This window comes from Mastacembelus armatus, chromosome 5, assembly GCF_900324485.2.
Source record: "Mastacembelus armatus chromosome 5, fMasArm1.2, whole genome shotgun sequence".
NCBI classification, from domain to species: Eukaryota; Metazoa; Chordata; class Actinopteri; order Synbranchiformes; family Mastacembelidae; genus Mastacembelus; species Mastacembelus armatus.
Window position 1 is genome coordinate 17,502,857 of NC_046637.1, and position 19,618 is coordinate 17,522,474.

Below are 19,618 nucleotides of genomic sequence, written 5' to 3' on the forward strand. Positions count from 1 at the left end.
GTTCTGTTGTCATGGCTCTATGTGTTTGTTGTGTGTTTATGCAGCACAGGGCCATAATGTTGTTGGTGTTAGGTTGTTTGTTACATTGTGCAAACCTAGCTTCTGACACAGCTTAAGGGATACATACAAGCTTTGCGAATCTCTCCAATTACTGCCCACAGTAACCCGACAAGAAGAAGCGGCAGTCCTTACCCTCACACATGTGTCCATCTGTCATCAGTGAGAACCCTGGGAAGCAGGAGCAGTGGGCCTGGCCTGCCACAACCTTACACTGCTGACTGCAAGGGCTGTTTTCTGTAAGAGACAAAAATATGAGCATTATAATCACAACTGTCACCTCTAGGACATGCTATCTTAAATTTCACATTGTGCTGTTTTCTCTGGGATCCTGGAATTTCATTGTCCTGTTGTCATGACCCCACCTTTCCCACCCTTACATTGAACATCACCCCTTGCAGGAAACAGCCTCTCATGAACCATCACTTTCAACACACTGTAATCAATTCTCCCTATTTAACAGTTCGATAGTCCTGTCACAAAGAAGCATGTTTCCCCACAATCTCTCACCAATACATCCCATGCTAAAGCTGGTTGGTGGAGAAGTGTCAGAAGGCCACTTGATACATTGAACAAGATAGTTTTACAACTCACCAAAGACAATTTAAAGGAGAGAGGTTTTTGTTGGAGTAGAAACTCCAGCAGATTGAGGGGTTGCACTCCAGATCCCCTCCTGATTTGATCAAGATTCAGCTCATGAACCTGCAGCAGCGTAAACACAGCAGCTCAAGTATGACTGACTGGTTTATCAGTGAAAGTGCATGCAGTGATGTAACTGTCCCTGTTTTTACTTCTGTTCATAAAGGAGTTATTAACCTCAGGGTGCTCAGGCAGCATTTAGACACATCACATTGGCCCAACCTGCTGGCTTTGATTCAGTAAAAGCAGAGCTGATGTCTTCAGCAAGTCTCTCCAAACTACTGGGCTCCAGACATGGAGTTGGAGGCTGGAGACACCAGTAACTGCCTGTACACTTCACTGCTTTATAGTATATTAAAACGCTCATTAAAGCCATCCATTTCACCGTTAAGCACTACATCAGCCAAATGAAGAACCGCTTCATACGAGGAAATCAACAGAGTGCAAAAACTGCACAATTCTACATGAATGCATTAAGAAAAACACCAAATCTCTGCACAGCTACTGTATGCATCTGATGTTTGTGCTAAGGCATTGCATGTAGCACATGCACATGCACACTCCATGATGAAATTAGATTTTATTGTTAGGTACAAACGTGCCCCTGTACACAAAAAAATATATCAGTAGGAACTCTGGAGACATAAAAATATTAGTGGATTAGAAAATGTTTAGTCTAAGCTATGGCGCTAAATACATTCAGTATACTTCTTTGCACACAAACAGCAAAATTGATTTTAACATATAAATGGATAAAAACTAATTAAACAATAGGGCTGGTTATTTTTTACTTTTTATTTAATTTCCACAATCTCATACAGAGATAAAAAGCAACAATGCAAGTGGTGTACCCACTATAATGTCTTTAAATCCAGAACCTGGTTTAACCTTTTTGTCTGTGCCTTTTCTTCATTGTTACACATAAGACAAACCACTTGGTCACAAAATATGTGACATATCTTTTTGTTCAAAAATCAGCTCCAACAGCTAAGAACAGACATCGCTTTTTAGGGTCTCTGAAGTAAGCAGTGTTCGCTGCTGTGTTTGCACTAGTGTGCTAACATCTTGTGTTAGTACATCAAAGGTGCCAAAGCATGGATCAGGTTTTGGTTAAAAGGCCAGATAATTCACAATTTAATAATTAATTACACCACCCATTCATACTGCTTCTTAAGGGTCGTGGGAGGGCTGGAGCCTATCATCAGTTTAGGGAGAACATCATACAGAGAGGTCAAAGGGGACTCAAACCCATAACCTTCTAGCTTTGAGACCACAGTGGTAGCCACTGCTGCATTGTGTCACCTAATTAATAACTGTCATATTTAAATAGTTAACTTTTGATTGAAAAACACCTGTGGTTTTACTGTAACTATATAGCAGTCGTAGTTAGATAGGGAAGGCAAAACTTGAGGAGTTTTTCTTGAACTAAACAGAATCAGGTAAGAGGCTGAAAAGGAAACCAAACAAAACAACAACCTGAAAGAGTAATGCACAACAGACACACACTTTATAAGTACTATGTTACATGTGAGCTCCGTCAACTCAAATGCATGGTGACTTATGTCAAACATCAGCACCCACAGATAAAAGGGAGAAAGTATTATAAAGCAGTAACTACATTTCCTGGATATATTTTCTTACCGGTTTTATCTTTAGCACGTTGCATAAATCTGTACTCCAATCTTTTTACATTTTCAGTATGTTTAAATATGTACAATTCAGTGAATGTACAAATGCTGTAACTTTGAGTGTTTAGCATTAAGGAGTTCATGATCATGGCGCCTCCTGTGCACAGTGATGTCACAGGCATTGTGATGTAACACTGGCATTACCTGCACAAGGCTTGAGGCGGGAAGGGCTGGTGGTGGTTGTACTGTTAGTAGTGGCTTGTGTTGGGACCACAGCAGGACTTTCCTCTCTGACTCTGTTATCCTCATCAGGACTCACTGCACATGGAAACAGAATAACACAGACCACAAGGGACATGTCAAGTGCTGCAGCTAAATGAGGGGTTATGCTAGAAATAGGAAATTACTTCAGACTACTTCTCTGTGTTGGCTCTGTTATATGAAACCAATTTTAAAAAGAATAATATTCCACATAAAATCTATTTCCTAATACCAAGAAATAATTTGACCCATGCTGGGTGTTTTTGTCATTATACTCTTTTTCAGAGCAGAGTGAGATCTGGGAATAATTGATCTATCATTTGCGGTTATGGAGAATTTTGATGAGGCTGTTTTAAATGGCTTTTGCTTAAGTGCCATGAGTGTAATGACTAAATCTGTTGTGGCTTTAACCACAGCATAATCATAATTAAATGACCATTAATGTGTATATAAATAAAAAAATCAATTCTTGCATTTCAGCATTTAATGGAAGTAAAATACTTCTAATAAACTTTTATTATTGAGCAGTTTTCTCATCTTTTGTCAGTGAAGTCCAATCAGGCATCTGTGTCTTGGTATTAATGAAGGGACACATGGTCAAATAGGAGACAACATGAACATCATTTCCAAAAAATGGAAGAATATTATGGAAGTTTTTTTTAACTCTTTATTCAATTTGCAATTCATTTTGCAAATGGCAATTTAATATGCAATATACACATGCAATGTGAACATGCATATTGCAATTGGCAATTCAATGTGAAAAGTGGCAATTCAATACACAATTTACTTTGAATTATTTTGGTTGAAATTTTAAATGGAAGCGAAAGCAATTGCATGTCATATTGGTCTCTTATGATGACCTCACCAAAGTGTTACTCTTTGTAAACAAAGGCTCAAATATTCACTCCTATTCTGATGACCTGGGACTTGTTAACTTGATTAGTCAGATTTACGGTTTGAGTTAGCCAATCACAGGCAGGATAAGGACATGTCGTAGTAGATTCAGGCATGGACCCACCTTGATGAGCAAGTGACAGTTTCGGATTGAATTTTGACACCAAAGGAGAGTGGTAACAATAAAATAAAAAATGCAGTCCACTGGGGGCACTGTTCCACTGACACATTTGAATAATGAGATCCATGGCAATATGACACACAGTTGATTTAGCTTTCATTTAAAATTTGAACCAATATAATTCAAAGTATATTGCACATTGTTTTGCCACTTTGCACACTGAATTGTCAATTGCAAAATGCACTTTCAAGTTGCATGTTGAATTGCCATTTGCAAAATGAATTGCAAATTTAATAGAGACCCAATAGAATATAGAATAATTATTCCATAGAATAATAGAATAAACAGTCTTCTAACAGATGAAACTCTATGTGATTAAAACCTATTTTTTATTATGCATTAAGCATGACATATTGTAGTAGTTTATCACATCATTCATGGGATCGGCCGTTTGGAGTGTTTTATTTGGATTGAGTCTGTTGATCTGATCTAAATCTGACATCTGTTTTCAGATGTACTGTAATCTGAGATTCTTAAAGGCGTTGGTCTGTCACCCAAGGAAATGCTTGCTTTCTGTCTTCTGTATAAATTTCAAATAGTCACAGAGTACATATGTGAATCAACCTTCCAGGGTGAAAAACAGCACCTGGAGCACAGGTGTGTCTGTCTTGCTGCAGGATGTAACCCTGGTGGCAGTCACAGCGGTAGGAGCCCCAGACGTTGGTACATGTGTGTTGGCACAGCTGGCCTGCATAGAGTTGACACTCATCCACATCGTCCTGTTCCTCCACAGCATTCGTAGCTTCATCTGTCGTACTGATGGAGAAGGCCTCTTTGGGGAACTTGCTGTCTGAGACTGGAAGGAGTGATAGAAGGGAGTTTGGAAGACGACACCAGACTTCCTGTATAATAATTCATACCACACACTTACTTCATGAAACTGACCTGAAAACAAAAAACATCTGCTCCTCCTTTACATTTGGATTCAGAGTGTTTAAAAGATGCTTTCATCCACAGCTTCAATTACTAAATTAGCCTCAGTATTTGTAAAAAAGTGCAAAGGTCAGAGCCTAAATGTATTGTATATGTAGAACCCATATGATCACAGGACACTAATGTGAGGGTGAAGTGCTGGGAAAAGAAAGACATGATCACTATTCCCCATTTAGAACAGTGTTTCAGCTGGACTGTCTGAGAACATTTAACATAAACTGGGCAGGCATCAATATTTTACATGTCAGTTGTATTTGAATTATATTCTCAGTCAAGCTTGCATAAATCCAGCTGATCTATCTGGCATAAAACAGATTAAAAATTGAATGGTCTACATGAATATCAGAGATAGCACAGAGTATGAGAGTTTAGATCTCATGTTTTCCATTATGTAACTCAATCTTAGCAAAATCATGACTGCAAAAACACACAAGTTCTTTAGTTGGTTTGCTGTTATTGGGGATGCAGTGTAATCTGTACTATGCAAAAAAACATAGGGCACTGTGCATGAACATGTCAATGACCCATCAGTGGGTTAGGGATGATATTACTACTACTACTATTATTATTATTATTATTACTGGTCCAGTTGTGGGATTTAAATAAATATATCTCACTTGGAGTCTTGGAGTTTAAATTCAGAGGTGCAAAGCGATTAAATGTTTCCTGTTTTAATTAAAAGGCGATGAGTCATAAGACTGAAAACATATCCCCCATGGAAGTAATTACAGTGCATCTCATCCATAAAACACTCACAGAGTAAAGGCATCCTTCATGCATCCTGAGAGGGAGTGAGTGTGTGTGAAAGAGAATGAAATCCACAGTTCTTAAGGCTCCTAAACCTTTCACAGCTTTCAGCAGGTTAATTGATTCCCACTTCAGAATGACATCATTCAAATTCCCGTTTTAATGCCGCAGTTCATGGTTAGGACAGAGCCTATTAAAGGGTAGGATTAGGCGGAATTCCTCTGAAGCTGTAAATGAAATAACAGACTAACACATTGAGGAGACTGACTTTACCTCACCAGCATACTTGGATACAACTTTTCCTTTTAAAGGCCAACCATGAAGGCTGACTATTAATGACGTGCAGTCCCATGCTGTATTTCTGGTTCCAACATATTAACTAAAAAAGACAAAGGTTTAGCAAATTCAAAATCAATGATTTGACTTCAATCTTTTTAAAGTCTTATTTCATCCATCAACTCCTCTTACATCACTGATGAAAAACATGCAAATCCCTTCTCATGGAGCTTACAGCTGCGGACAAGACATACAAGTCATATTCAGAGACTGGTACACTGAACAGAAGCAGAAGTGTTTTAATTATGTTTCTGTCACCTATAAGGGGATACAAATGGGCACTGCAGCTTCTTGAAAATCCATGTAAATGTCACTGGCATTAGGCACTTGATGGATCAGAGACAGAGGAAAACATTGTTGGCACAAGTAAAGAGACAACAGCCTGAGCTGCCATCTGTTCCTGATTCATCACAGCTTGCATACATCTTTCCCCATTATGCTGAATGGTAACGTGACTGCTGACCAACAAACTTGGCCCATTCTCCACCTCAGACATAAACTTTAATAAGGACAAACTAATGTCAGTGCAGTGCAGAGTTCCCTATTCCTGTGTGCAGTATGTATGTAATTTCTTAATTCATTGATTTAGGGATACAAATGAATTTCACTTAGGTGATCCCAAGGGCTTAGTTTATTTGACTTAATTATAATTTGTGGAGGTCAAGAGTTTATTTCTGTTGCAACCTCATGCCAAGGTCTATTTAGTGGCTGTTCTAGAGCTTTTAGTCGTATCAAATGATCTTCATGCCAGATTTTGGCAGTTTGCCCAGATTGTAATCTCATCGAACAGTAAATGTTCAGAGCTTCCTTTTGGTTTACCTCTTCCCATTGTCTTTAAGGAAGCTCAGCCTCTAAAAAGTGTTTATATACTGTAAGTGAATTTACCATTTTTAAAAATACACTCAATCCTTCCACTACCAATGTGGAGGATAAATGTGTTGTACATGTTCAGTGCTTTATGTCAATGAAAAAAATGGCTGTGCAACGAGTAGCAGATACCTTGTCTTGGCATATAGGTTGGTTTGGGTTTCTGCTTTCTCTTCAGTGGGATCTGGCTTGGACCTTCCTCTTCCTCACAACAGGTGAGAAAGACATGACCACATGGATAGCCCAGGTACTGGTGGGCATCGCAGCTCTGTCCTTCTCTGCGCATCTGTAAGCCAAGGGCACAGCAGCTGCAGCACACCTGGCCATCCAAACACAATAGCAGAGTATATTAGGAGTGTGTCACTGGGGTGCCCTTCACGTCTGTAATCACCGCCTGTCTTTATGGTCCACCACTTTTAGCCCTGCTTTGTAAACAGCACAGGAGGGGAAAACATAACAGCTAAACAAGCAAGCAGGCCTGTTTATCCCTATGAACACACTAAAAAAGATTTCATCTGCTGCCTCAAGCTGAACCACATGTCATGCAATGAAAACCACACATTCACCTGTTTTTTTTTAACTTTCCTTTCAAACAATGACCTGGCACAATGGTTTGGCTCAGCTGCCTCAACACATGAACAGTTGGCTCCTGGGCCAAACCACCAGGTTTCCTCTAACAGAAACAGGGAATGCTATTTGAGCCTACTCTGAGCAAAGGCATGATTCCTATTTCCATATGGAAATATTCACAGGTCTGAAGGATGCAAACAGAAATGTGAGATTTTGGCAGTTCTTTACTAAAATATTTTAGCCTTTTTGCCAATAAACACAAATAAGCTGTCTGGTGTTTCAGAAAAAAAATCTCTACTGGCACAAGAATCTGAAATTATATCTCACGTTGGCTAAAACAATGATTCCAGGGGATGTTTAAAGTTAGAAATACATAGGCAAACTGAGTTTTCACCACATTGTGGCTGCTCTGAAGGATTCAGTACTCAGCCGCTGCTGATGGGTGGAACTACTTACTCTGTCCAGTTCTGTTATTTGAAACAGTGAATCACACGCCACCTGACTCACAAAAACAGTGCAAAATCTAACAACCTTTAATCAGTTGAGTGTTTGTTTTATAAAGAACATGGTGGTGTATCCACCAGCCACATGACATCATGTTTTTCATGACTCATTCGTCTTCCACTTGTTTCTTCCCTTTCAATCTCTACTGCGTTCTAGCTAATAAAGCAGGTCTGTGGCAGATGCCTCACCTTTTAAAGAAAAACATTGCTGTAGGAGTTCTCATGGTGGTCAAACAGTACCTGGTAGGAGTCATCAGAGCAATGGTCTTTTCTGTCCATTTCACAGGTGCCCCCGCCTCTGGCTGAAGTCACACCTGACCCACACTGGCTCTCCTTCACTGAGCTAAGGCAGCACTGTTTCTGTGCAACACTGGCACACACATATAAATTTACCATATATACACATTTATGCATACACATACACATACACATATTAATATGCATACAGACAGAATGAAAAATCATATTGAGGCAAAACGATGCACATAAAATAATAAAAATAATATGTTTTTAAATGGCACTTGATGGTTTTTTAATTCTGCAGGCCAGGTTGTTTGATTGAGACTGAAACCAAACAAACAGTGTTTCTGAGAAAAAGATGGACAACTGGTAAAGACGAATTGGCAGAGAAGATTACAGCCCTGGTTGGTGTGGTGACACCTGTTATTAATGGTGGAAATGGTACTTGTTCCATGATATGCCCCTGGGAGCAACAAGCACCCCTTGCCCTGCTGCGCTGCTTCTGTTTACCTTTTAGCCAAACTAACTGTTGGCAATGAGATTTAATGGTTATTTGAATATTGAAGACAGTCAGCAACCCTGCTTTCTTTTCTGAATGTCCTCTACCATCAGTTAATTTTGTCCTAAACATGACAAAACATGGTAGAACAAAAAAGAAGCAGATGTCGAGATCTTCTGATTTTCAATCTATTTGAGTTCTGCTTAAAATTTAAAGGCAAAACTAACCTGCTATTTTCTCTGATTTCATAAAACTAACTTCTTACTTCTTACTCTTCTTACATGCTTCTCATGATGAAGTAACTAATGTGTTGAACTGGGGATGTCCTTTTAAAAAATGTCCTCTTAAATTATATTTGGTAAAGTAAAAAGACCTAGCACATGTCCTAACAACTGAAACTCTAGACATTTTGCTCCATCCGCTGATTTTTAATGAAAATAATACAATTATTTCTTCCTCTGAAGCAATTTCCCAAAATGTTTGTGTAACAAAACTATATTTTTGTGTACCTAATGTCACATCACATACCTGCACTTAGAGTACTTGTCATTGTTGAGCATGGGCATATGATTGCAGTGGTGGTTTTCTGTGGCCCACCGCTGACCAGCAGTACAGCAGTTCAGCAGCAGGTCATCACCAGAGACACCTAGAGAAACATATAGTTACAGTTTGAAAACATCACCACAAGACCAAATAAAAACAGTTCTGCAGTAAATCCTGCATGTCTGTGACATTGCAGACAGACAGAGGCCTGAGCTATGCAGTGAATACAACGGGCAGCCAGACAGAAACATATGGTAGACTGCACTAGGCCTCAAAGGCGCCTTTAAGATTTCTACAGCTGATTAAAGAGGTGCAGTCACAGTAAGAAAGGAGACCATTTTAACATTGGAAACCTTTTACTCACATACAGGGCAAACTACAGTTTATTTGATAAACAGAATGCTACTCATGTGGCAAGGTTTATACTACCATCAGTATAAAATATGAGCTAATATGATGTTGTCTAAGAGGTAACATTTAGCATGGACACTATTCTGGTTTAGTATGCTAGCTTTCTACATACCATTTTTGGAATAAAGTGACTTACTGCAATCACACGAGTCCCTATGTTGGTATGGCTAAAACCTCATTGGTACAGGCCTATAAAAATGTATAGAAAAAAGTTATCCACAACTCCCCCAGGTTTAAAATTATGTAGCCTATGCTGCAAATGGCAAGTGAACGCTATTGTTTGCACTTTACAGAAACCCAATAAAACCTTCAACAGGCTGCATTTTCTAGCCACTTTATGAAGTACAAATGTATCATTATAATGTAACTGCATTCACAATAATGCTGAGAAAACATTATATTCACTCACAAAGTTGATTAACCCTCACTATGAAAATAATTCTGGATGATTAACGAAGCTGATATTAATTGGTTTGCTATGAATGCCTCCCTGAACTGAATCAGTTGCTATTATTAAATTGTTTTAGTCAGTCAGGGAAAGAATACCAAACAAAATGTCAGTAATGGATCCTCTTCAAACCCGTCTTTACGCTGCTATGCACTTATTCAGATGTAAAACTGCATCATTTCAATATCATCAACTGAGTGAGCATTAAATGCATTAAATCAGGAACCTATGAAATCCCCATAATTGCACAAATGCATTTCATATTTCTAAACCTCACATTTCTGATGATGGTTAAATCAGTAATATAATAATAATAGTAATAGTAATAATAATAATAATAATAATATTAACAATAATAACGACGATAATCCATCCATCATTACCTATACCCACTTAGTCCTATTTGGGGTCACAGGGATCTGCTGGAGCCTATCCCAGCTCTCTTTGGGTGAAAGGGCAGGGGTACACCCTGAACAGGTCACTACTCCATCACAGGCCCACATATAGATGAAAAAACACACACACTCACATTCACTCTCATGGGCAATTTAGAATCATCAGTCAACCTGATATACATGGTTCTGGACTGTGGGAGGAAACTGGAGTACCCAGAGAAAACCCACAGAAGCATAGGGAGAACATGCAAACTCCACACAGAAAGGCCCCTGCCGGGTTTCGTACCAGGGACCTTTTTGCTGTGAGGCAATAGTAATGGTCCATCTTTGTTGCTGCCAATGATGATTTGAAGCAAACCCTGCTTACGTCACCAGAACGCTAATGTGGAAACCGTCACAGTGACTGCTGACATTCCACTGCCCTGCAGGTCCCACAGAGAATGAAATGCCCCCCCACTGCTGAGTGAAAAACAGCATGCCTGGTTGCTTTGCATGGAGCTCAGTTGGTAGATCAACACACCATGAGGCAAGCTGCTGCTACTGCTCGCCACCACAGAATGCCAAGAACTTGTCGCCTCCACATCAGAGCCAAACCCGTCTCACCCTGCTGCTTTTATCCACATATTAGCGTTTATGCTCAAGAGCACACACATACTCACACACACACACACCAAACTCCTCTCTGTGCACTTTGAAGAAAAGGCTCTGACAAAGAGATTTTGTTTTTCAACTCAATAAACTTCTATCTGCTTATATACAGTACTGAACATTTGCATATTCTTCATATTTACACTGCTGTGAAATAAAGCTTTGTTTTATAACTCTGAGGACATGAACCCAATTTATGTCAACAAGAAACTGCAATACAAAAAAGTAAATTTCTTTCATTGCGTCCTAATGCACAGAAGCGTTCAGTCAGAAATATAATTGTGGTCTATTCACACAGAGCAGAGTTCACGTCACTTTACTTTGTGAATGCCTGTTTAAATGTGATATTCTAATTAAAAAGGGCTACAGTATAACAGAATTTGCTCCACATACTGCCAAAAAAAGCACTGTGCTCAGATTTATCGGTTTCCTCCATACATTATTTCCTTGATGTAATATAGTATCCACTGTATTCACTTCAAAGTATGAAACGTCTAAACTATGCTAATCCTGTTAATCCCATGCTGCACAGTGTACATTCAGATACATACCCAACCATAGAGTCAGGAAAGCCTTAAACAGCTCTGCTTTAAGCTTCACTTTGAAACTCATTTTATTTTACTTAGCTGCATTCAGTTTCAGTCTTCTGTAAAACAATTTAAAGAGATGGCTTCTTTAATTTACTGTTCTTAATTTATAAGCACTGTTTTCATAAAATAAGGTTAAAAATGTCAGTGTCAATAAGTCACCATTTCACTCTATGTAAGATTATTACTGTGGAATCAATGTCTTCATTGAGAAGTTAAGATTTTTATCTCAAACTGTGCACTTTCTGAGATCTGTTTCTAATCCTCACAAGATACATGGTAAAGTTCAGGTTATGTTTCCTTTCAGCTCATTTAGCAGCTCTGAAGGCAGACAAATAAATACAACACGCAAAGACTGCTTACACAACATCTCTGCTGGTTTACTTCTCACAGATCTGAATGCATTCACAAAAAAAAAAAAAAAAACAACTCACCCCTGGCCTGATTTTGTACTGAGGAAAAATAAACAGTGGTAGATTATTTTAAGTCACAACTATACAGATTTCATTTTTTTCACACTGGCACTACATGGGAAAGTTGGAAGCTGTGTAATTTCCCACCGTTCTAAAAGAGCTTGCCAAAGGCCAAACATAAGGTTCAAGAGGAAGGTCAGATGAAGCTTAACATTCAGGAGAAGCCTACTCATTACCGAAGAAACAATGGAAACAAACAGATACATTTATAGCTCAGAAACCACACTTTTGTCAATCACTAGTGTAGAAAAAGTCAACACAGTTGCTGCCTCTCCTCCAAACTGAAGGAGTGATTAGTCTGACCTCACACTCTTTTCCCCTCATTTCTTTGTCTGAAACACAGCCCTGTCTCACACCATGTCTGACTCATCTGGACCACCTGACAGTGCACGACAACATCCAGACTCTAACATCAGCATGTTTCCTGCTGGTGATGTCTCATAGTATAGATGCTTTGGGTGCTAATGTGATTGACTACTATATTGATTTGCTGATTTATTATGTTGATTTATGGTTCACCAAAAATAGCTGACCCCTCTCACTATACAACAATGTACAGAGTTGAAATTATTACCAGTATTTATGATTCATAGGCCTATCATCCTTTATTTGGAGATGTATTTCTGATCTTCTTTTACATATCTTAACCAAAAGTATATAGTAAAAACTAAAACAATGAGCTAAATGTCACTAAAACATTCTGGAGATTTTTCAGAATTTGTCACTATGACACTTTTTACACATAGCTCTCGCATACTTGTACCTTCTTAATATAAAAATATCGGTTTGTGCAGATTTAAAGAGCTCCAAATCCACTTAAAAATCATGACATTATTTCACTGCAGAGTTTTATTGTTCCCAAGCTTGCCTTCAAAAAAGAAGCTTATGCTGTAATTCTGGGGGAAGGGGAACAGTTTTAAAGCTGACACCAAAAATGTGCAACTTTAATCCAAAGGCCACATATTTTATTGACTATTAAATTAACACACTGATCTAACTGTAGGTGTAAAACTACTGTGATTTAGTGAGGTTGAAAAAAACAAGGTCTCGAATTTTAGACAAGAAAAACTTTCTACATTCCAGTTGAACCATCACAGATGTAAAACATCTGAGTGTTTTCTGTTTCAATGTGCAGCCAGTATGAATGGACTGATGAAATGTTCAGTGCTTCAGTGCCTTTTTACTACTTAATAATATGAACAGACCAGAGTGGGTAATGGTTTAGAAAAAGTCAAGGATGCTAACTGCCTCAGCTCCCACTGCTCTGGCACAGTCACATGCTTTTCTCACCCTGCAACACATAGTGATGGCCATTCATCAAACTCCTAAACAAATAAACAGGCACAGCAGGACTGACTTAGGTCCTTCTACAGAACAAGCAGAGTATTGTTATTATTATACAGTACCAATGCAGCAAAGAGGCAGGAATATCCTTTAATATTCAGAAGAATATTAAGTCGCTGAGTTGTCACAGAGTTGAAGTTGAAAAACATTAAGCTTGAGACATATTAAGTTAAGTTATTACCCTTATTAGTCCCACAAATGGGGAAATTCCATTACGACCCAAACTGCACACACACAGCAGTGAACTGTCACAGCCCTTATCAATGTAATGTACATATCATCCGTGTGTTTACCTTTATATCTAAAAAGGAAGCTAAGATGTGTCTGTAGGTTGACACACTGTAAAGAGTTTTAATTACATGTTTTCTGTGAGTAAAAAAAAAAAAATTTCCAGCCAGACATCAAATCCATCGCAAACATTTCATTTTGGCAGAAAGGTTTGCTTTGGAATGGAAAGACAGGTGTATTTTTAGTTACTATATTAAATCAGTATATCAGTGAATTGTTTCATCGAGTGGTATGTCTACAATGTCATCTGGTGAATAACCATGTCCAAAAGCCTTTCTTTTGTCACATAGTGGTAAAGACAGCACAATTTTCTGAATGCCTGCAAGGTTTTAATGTGACCACAATGGCATATGAGTATCCTCTCCATTTCTTCCCTGCATTTCGTCTAATTCAGCCCCTCAGGGTCTCATCTTGCAAGGAGATTACTAAATAATGGACCACTGACTTGAAAGGCCTGTTGTTACACTGAGAAGTGACAAGTTCTCACCTAAAATATGGGTTTTCACAAAAAAAGAAAAGAAAGGCCTGGACAGTACAGCAGTCTTTTGTCTTGCTTCTTGCAAAAAATACCTAGAACCTTTGTTGAGCTCAACAACAATTCCTCTTTGCCTAGAAATGCTAATCTCCTGCTCAGTGTGCCCTTTCAGCTTCCCACCACCAGTCAGCCATCAACAGCAGCCTGTCCACAGCAGTACCCCTAGGCCCAGCTTCATATGGCTTGTGACAAATGTCTGCTGATTTTTTTGTCCAACTTCTGTTTCTGTATTCAATGTGAATAATCTATTTAGGCCTACAGGTGCATAAAAGGTTCACAAGTTTATTTACACCAAAAGTGAATAATGAGTAATTTCTCTTTCCTATTTTTTTCTGGGACATTCTACTGCTGGCAGCATCATGTAGAGTCATTTTGGTAAGAATCTACCAGCAGCATCAGTCTGGATAAGATCTGAGCTGTGGATCAGGCATGGCCTTGAAAGCAGAGTTTGAAAGAGTTGTGCTTCCAAGACTTCTTTTCAAATCATCATCTCACATCTGTCAGTCATAGCAGCCCCACTGTGGACAGTTTTGGTGCCAAAGTTGTGAATGTGAAATAAATCAATTTTGAATGGTTTCCCAACAAATAAGAAACATCATAACAGTCAGTGGACATATATCCTAATATATCAAGGAGAAAAACAGACCTTGAGCACATAATATTACAATCTGAAAGGTGTAACGGTACCTGCCATTTACCAGTCTATTTGTGAAAGGCGGGGAAGAAGGAGTGAGGCAGATTTGTTCAGTGAAACTGGATACACACAAAGTTGGATTATCAATTGAGCAAAGTGGGCAACTGCATCAGGGCCCCAGGCACTTCAATATTTACTGCTGTGTTGAGAGTGAGATGTAAAAATCACTGGCTTATATGTGCACATTAAGTAGAGAGCTGCAGCCAGGATATGGTTATCTTAGCTTAGCATAAAAACTGCAAAGAGGGGGAAACAGTCAGCCCTGCTTTGTACAATGTTAAAAACACAACTCCCATCACCTCACCAACTGACACACAACCGAGTTGCTATAAATTACAATTCATGGTGAGTTTTTTGTTTATTTGACAAAAGGTTCAGTTGCTTGCTTCCATCCTTTCACTATCTGTGAAACACAAACTATGCAATTAAATCATTATTAAATTCTGGACCGCATGGAAGGTGTATTATTCCTACATGTACAAATTAATTTAAAGATTAATAGGCCTGACATCATAAACACAGTGGTACTACATAGTACTTTTCAATGCATTTTTAGGCATGGTGAAGTACAAATATATCAGAGTTGGTTGACCCAAATTACTCAAATTTTCTCATTTGAGTAGTACTAAGTTTGATTTTATTTATTTAAGTCTTCTGGCAAAGTCCACAACCATTCTAAGAATTGTTTTGTAAGTACTTTATACTGAAGAAATAGTCCCTTCTCTGTATTATTATGTTTGTTCTTGTTTTCAGTTCCTTCATAGGCAGCAGAACACCATGCTCCTGTTTTTAAACCTAGCCTACCAACTGTTTCTCCTCGTAAAACTATGTTAACACAGGCGGGCTTGTTGCCTTGATTAGTTGCAAAAATATATATATTTTTTCTGTTTCCCTAATTATCTCTACTCCTCCACAAGAAGAAACAAAGATTTTTTTTGTACTCAACAGCAGATCTAAGTGTTTGTTGACTCTGTCTCCTGCTTAAGTTCTACCAACACAAAAAACAAATGCAGTTTTGGCACAATTAGTTTTTTGAAGCTCCACTTTGCCACTGGCAGACAGCACAAAAAGCGGCGTGACTGGGGTCATAATAAAAATAGGCAGCCAGTGCTTGAGACCCAGCTATCTCTCCACATTAAGAGATAAAGAGGATGACCCTGGTGACAGACAAGGGACCCACTCTGCATTATCATCCACTTTTATTTAGGGGATTTGCTTTCTGCAGACCAGCCCCATGAGCAAAATGGCTCTGACATTGGCTGAGAACAAAGTTGGAGATAGCATGCATAGAGATAAAAGCTTTCACAGATCCACTTAAGATATGTAAAAGAAAGCCATCAATTGGAGTTATATGCAAGAAATGTAAAAGGAGATGAGAATCAATATCATCTGTTATTCACAATATCTATTATCTATGCCAGTTGCCTTTAATGCTAACATCTTAAGAGACATTTACCATTGTTGACGATAACAGTAAGTAAAAAAAAAAAAAATGCCTCTGATTTTCCACCCAGACAGCCAGTGAAGAGTAGAGCTTTATTCCATTGAGAGCTGGGGAAAAATGCCAGAGGCAGTGGTTATAAAGGAAGTACGTGCTCTTTTGTGTTAAACATTGTGAACATTCTGCTCAGACAGAACCATACAATGACACAAATGGGATCTGGATCTTCATAACTGGTATTCTTCAGGGACAGCTGGATGCAAGAACTGTCGAGACTTGAGCGGGTCATACTGACCCCCCTCTAGGGTCAATCAATGTATGAAAAATAACAGTTCTTCCAATTTGAAGCTGATATATATAGACAGAGCTTCCACTGACATCGTAAATAACTGAGATTGTGTTCCTTTTCTCTGTTTGCTTTCTAGTTATTGATACCCTGCCTCAGTCAAGTCAATACTGTCAGCAACACTATTAGAGAGTTTGATGATTTGTACCTACTGCTGAAACTAGTTTACCTCATTTAAAGGTTTTCCTCTTAACTTTTTGTCTTCAAGAGCTTGATCAAAGTCAGTCTACCAGGGTGGACCAATCAACAGCTTACATGGAGTCCTTTGACAACAGTGTGTTGTAATTAAAAAGTCTTGTTATCAGGCCTTTAACAGATGCAATAATGCAGGGATTTGTGACGGTGACCTAATCCAGACAACTACAGCCCCCAATACCTTCCTCCATCTTGTTGCTATGGATTCACTGAGTTATGTTATTCTCCAACTACATTCAGGCATTTTTAGCCTCTATTTTCTTTAGATATTTTTGCAATTAGCACCATTAAAAGTATTAATTTAAAAGTGGTATGATCCTCAGGCACATTTTAGAAGTCATATTGAGCATCTGCTTTCTAGGATAATGATAGATAATGATAATGATAGAGATAATGCTATCCTTGGAAGATGGAAGTCACAATGCCATAAAGAAGCTAAAGGCTATCTATGGCATGATATGTATGGATGTATGAGATGTCAAAGTCACCTGACAAAATGTCACTTAATGAAAGAGATGAGATGAGATGAGATGAACTTTATTAATTCCCAAATGGACTTTCAGGTATGGATGGCTACTTGGTTAAATTTTGAAAAATATTGTTACTTTGGTTAAACTGCTTACCAATAAAAACACAATGTTGTTTAACACTGGAAACTACTTAACAAAGCATCAGTATTTGACACTCTGGGAGTGACAGTGGGCTGATATCACAGTCACTGCTGCAGCTCCAACTAATGCCAATGTTGTATGCAGCCAGAAGACCGAACTGCAATAAGTAACTGTGCCTTGTTTTTATAACAAGGGCACACACCATTTCACAGCCTGGAGTATCTTTAAAAACAGTGGCATTAAAGTGATGCTGTCACAGAATGATATATAGGTATTTACACATTTCCTCTCTATTTCACCACTCTTTATGCAATAGCTTTGTTGCCTACTGGAAAACCATAATACACTACTTTAACAATGACCTCAGAATCTCTCCCAACTCTGGCTTCCTATCTGCCATACTGACAGCACTACATCCAGTGGAGCATCCCAAAGCTAACAATAACAATCTTACAACTGAAAAAATCATCAAAGTCTTACACAGCATATGAAATTAGATAATGTGAAGTGCCAACGTTTTCATGCAATTGAGGTGTCCATACAAGATATCCAGTGGTTTTGAATGGACTCTCTGAAGATATAGTGAAACTAAAAACAAGAAAATTTCAGTGATAGATTGTGTAAAGACTGGCAGAAATAACTGAAGGTGCAAAATAAAAAGCTGTGTTTAAATGCTTTGAGATAATGAGAAATGATTACGCAACCATCCTGGAAAAAAAAAAAAAAATGTGTGTGTTTTGGCTGAGTTTATGTGAAGTCACTGCAGTGATTATTCCTGGAATATATCACTGCGACAGGCAGACGCCCCTGAGTTACTCTAGCATCACATTAGTTTCCTATGTTGGCTCCCACACATACTCAGAGTTTCTATGACTATACACTACTTAAATAATAAAAAATTCATTAAAGATTCATTAATTTAACATCATGTCTGCTAAAGAATTCAAGCATCTAACACAGAGTGAAAACCAAGAACTGACAGCACAGAGCTAAAAAGCCAAAGAGATGAAGAAGAACCTGCTTTTTGAGTGGTGGACAAGACCAAATTTGATTAAAGTTTTTTTTGTCGTCAAATGAAGCTCTGTTGTTTGTCTGTTGAGCTGTGCTGGCTATCACAATTCATGCAAACTTCCCAATTATTCAGAAGAACTGAAAAACATAAAACTCATCTCCTTCTGTGCACCAGAAGCTTATTCCAAGAAGACTGAGAAACAAACAAGCTTTCCTCCAATACAACATTTGTAGAAAAAACATCTTGGACCATTGCTTTAATTGCGGCTGAAAATGAAAACATTAAAATATTGTGTCTGTCCCAAAATGATCCTTCTCCCCGACAACCTCCAACACTAATTAATTTCCCATTCGGAGGCAGTCATAATTAATCATCATGCAAATACTCCTAGTGAGTACTGGTGTTAGAGGGAACATTTGTTTGGGTGATAAAACCAGATCTGGATGAAATTGCAGACAGCAGAACCAAGGACAAACTGCAAATTGCTTTAGTGACTGAAACTTCTATTTTCTTATTTGTGTCATGTAAATACAGCCATTTGCAAGATTTAAAAGGTAACCTTGTAATAATTAGAATACGTTCTAATTAGAAACTGGAAACATGAGCATTCACAGTCAAGTGCCAGGGCTCTGCAGGGACAGACACACCAAGTTTGTCTTTATTGAATGGAGCTGAGCCACAAAAACTATCACATCAAACCATAAAGAGAACTCTGCTACATCTACATGTCACAGTGACTGATCTGTTAGCAAACTGACAGGAAACACTGCTACACTGATGATGAAGAAAGCAATGAAGAGCTGTGTTGGACTTTCACTTGGGGTCACATCAAATATAGTGGCTCATAATAATGACATTTGTGATATGGAGCATTTAGAGGAAAATTATGGTTATTTTAAGCTCTGTGCATAATTTCTATGTAATAATAACAAAAATATACTCACCAAGTTAATGGCTAACGTCTAAAAATGCTGATTTAAGCAATACCAAACATTTTTCCAAAATATTTTACCTCTACACATCCATCTCAGTTTATAGATCTGAAGTTAAGTGGTGCCTAAAATGTTAGCTAATATTTCTTGTACCATTGGACCAGTTTTCAGTGAGATTAAAAACTGAAATGTTTGAAAACACAGTTATCATAACCAATAAAACCAACATCCAGGGCTATGAAAGCAAAAGCCAAGCTGTAATAAACTGTAGCCAGAAAAATACAACACTTAATCCACACTTGATACACACTCATAGCTCAGTTTAAACTGTTCGTATGATAAAATTCCTTTGCAGTA

General features: G+C 38.3%; 1 protein-coding gene across 2 annotated transcripts in view; it reads right to left on the reverse strand.

Moving 5' to 3' along the window:
• The window catches only part of fbln2 (fibulin 2), a 53,710-nt gene that overhangs the window by 21,084 nt on the left and 13,008 nt on the right, over positions 1-19,618 (reverse strand). For both annotated transcript variants that reach the window (XM_026307925.1, XM_026307924.1), the window contains exons 3-8: positions 8,887-9,004; positions 7,860-7,989; positions 6,679-6,865; positions 4,250-4,459; positions 2,529-2,642; positions 193-294 (exon numbers count right to left, since the gene is read on the reverse strand). In XM_026307925.1, the coding sequence (XP_026163710.1) occupies positions 193-294; positions 2,529-2,642; positions 4,250-4,459; positions 6,679-6,865; positions 7,860-7,989; positions 8,887-9,004 (861 nt within the window). The remainder of the gene's footprint in view (positions 1-192; positions 295-2,528; positions 2,643-4,249; positions 4,460-6,678; positions 6,866-7,859; positions 7,990-8,886; positions 9,005-19,618) is intronic.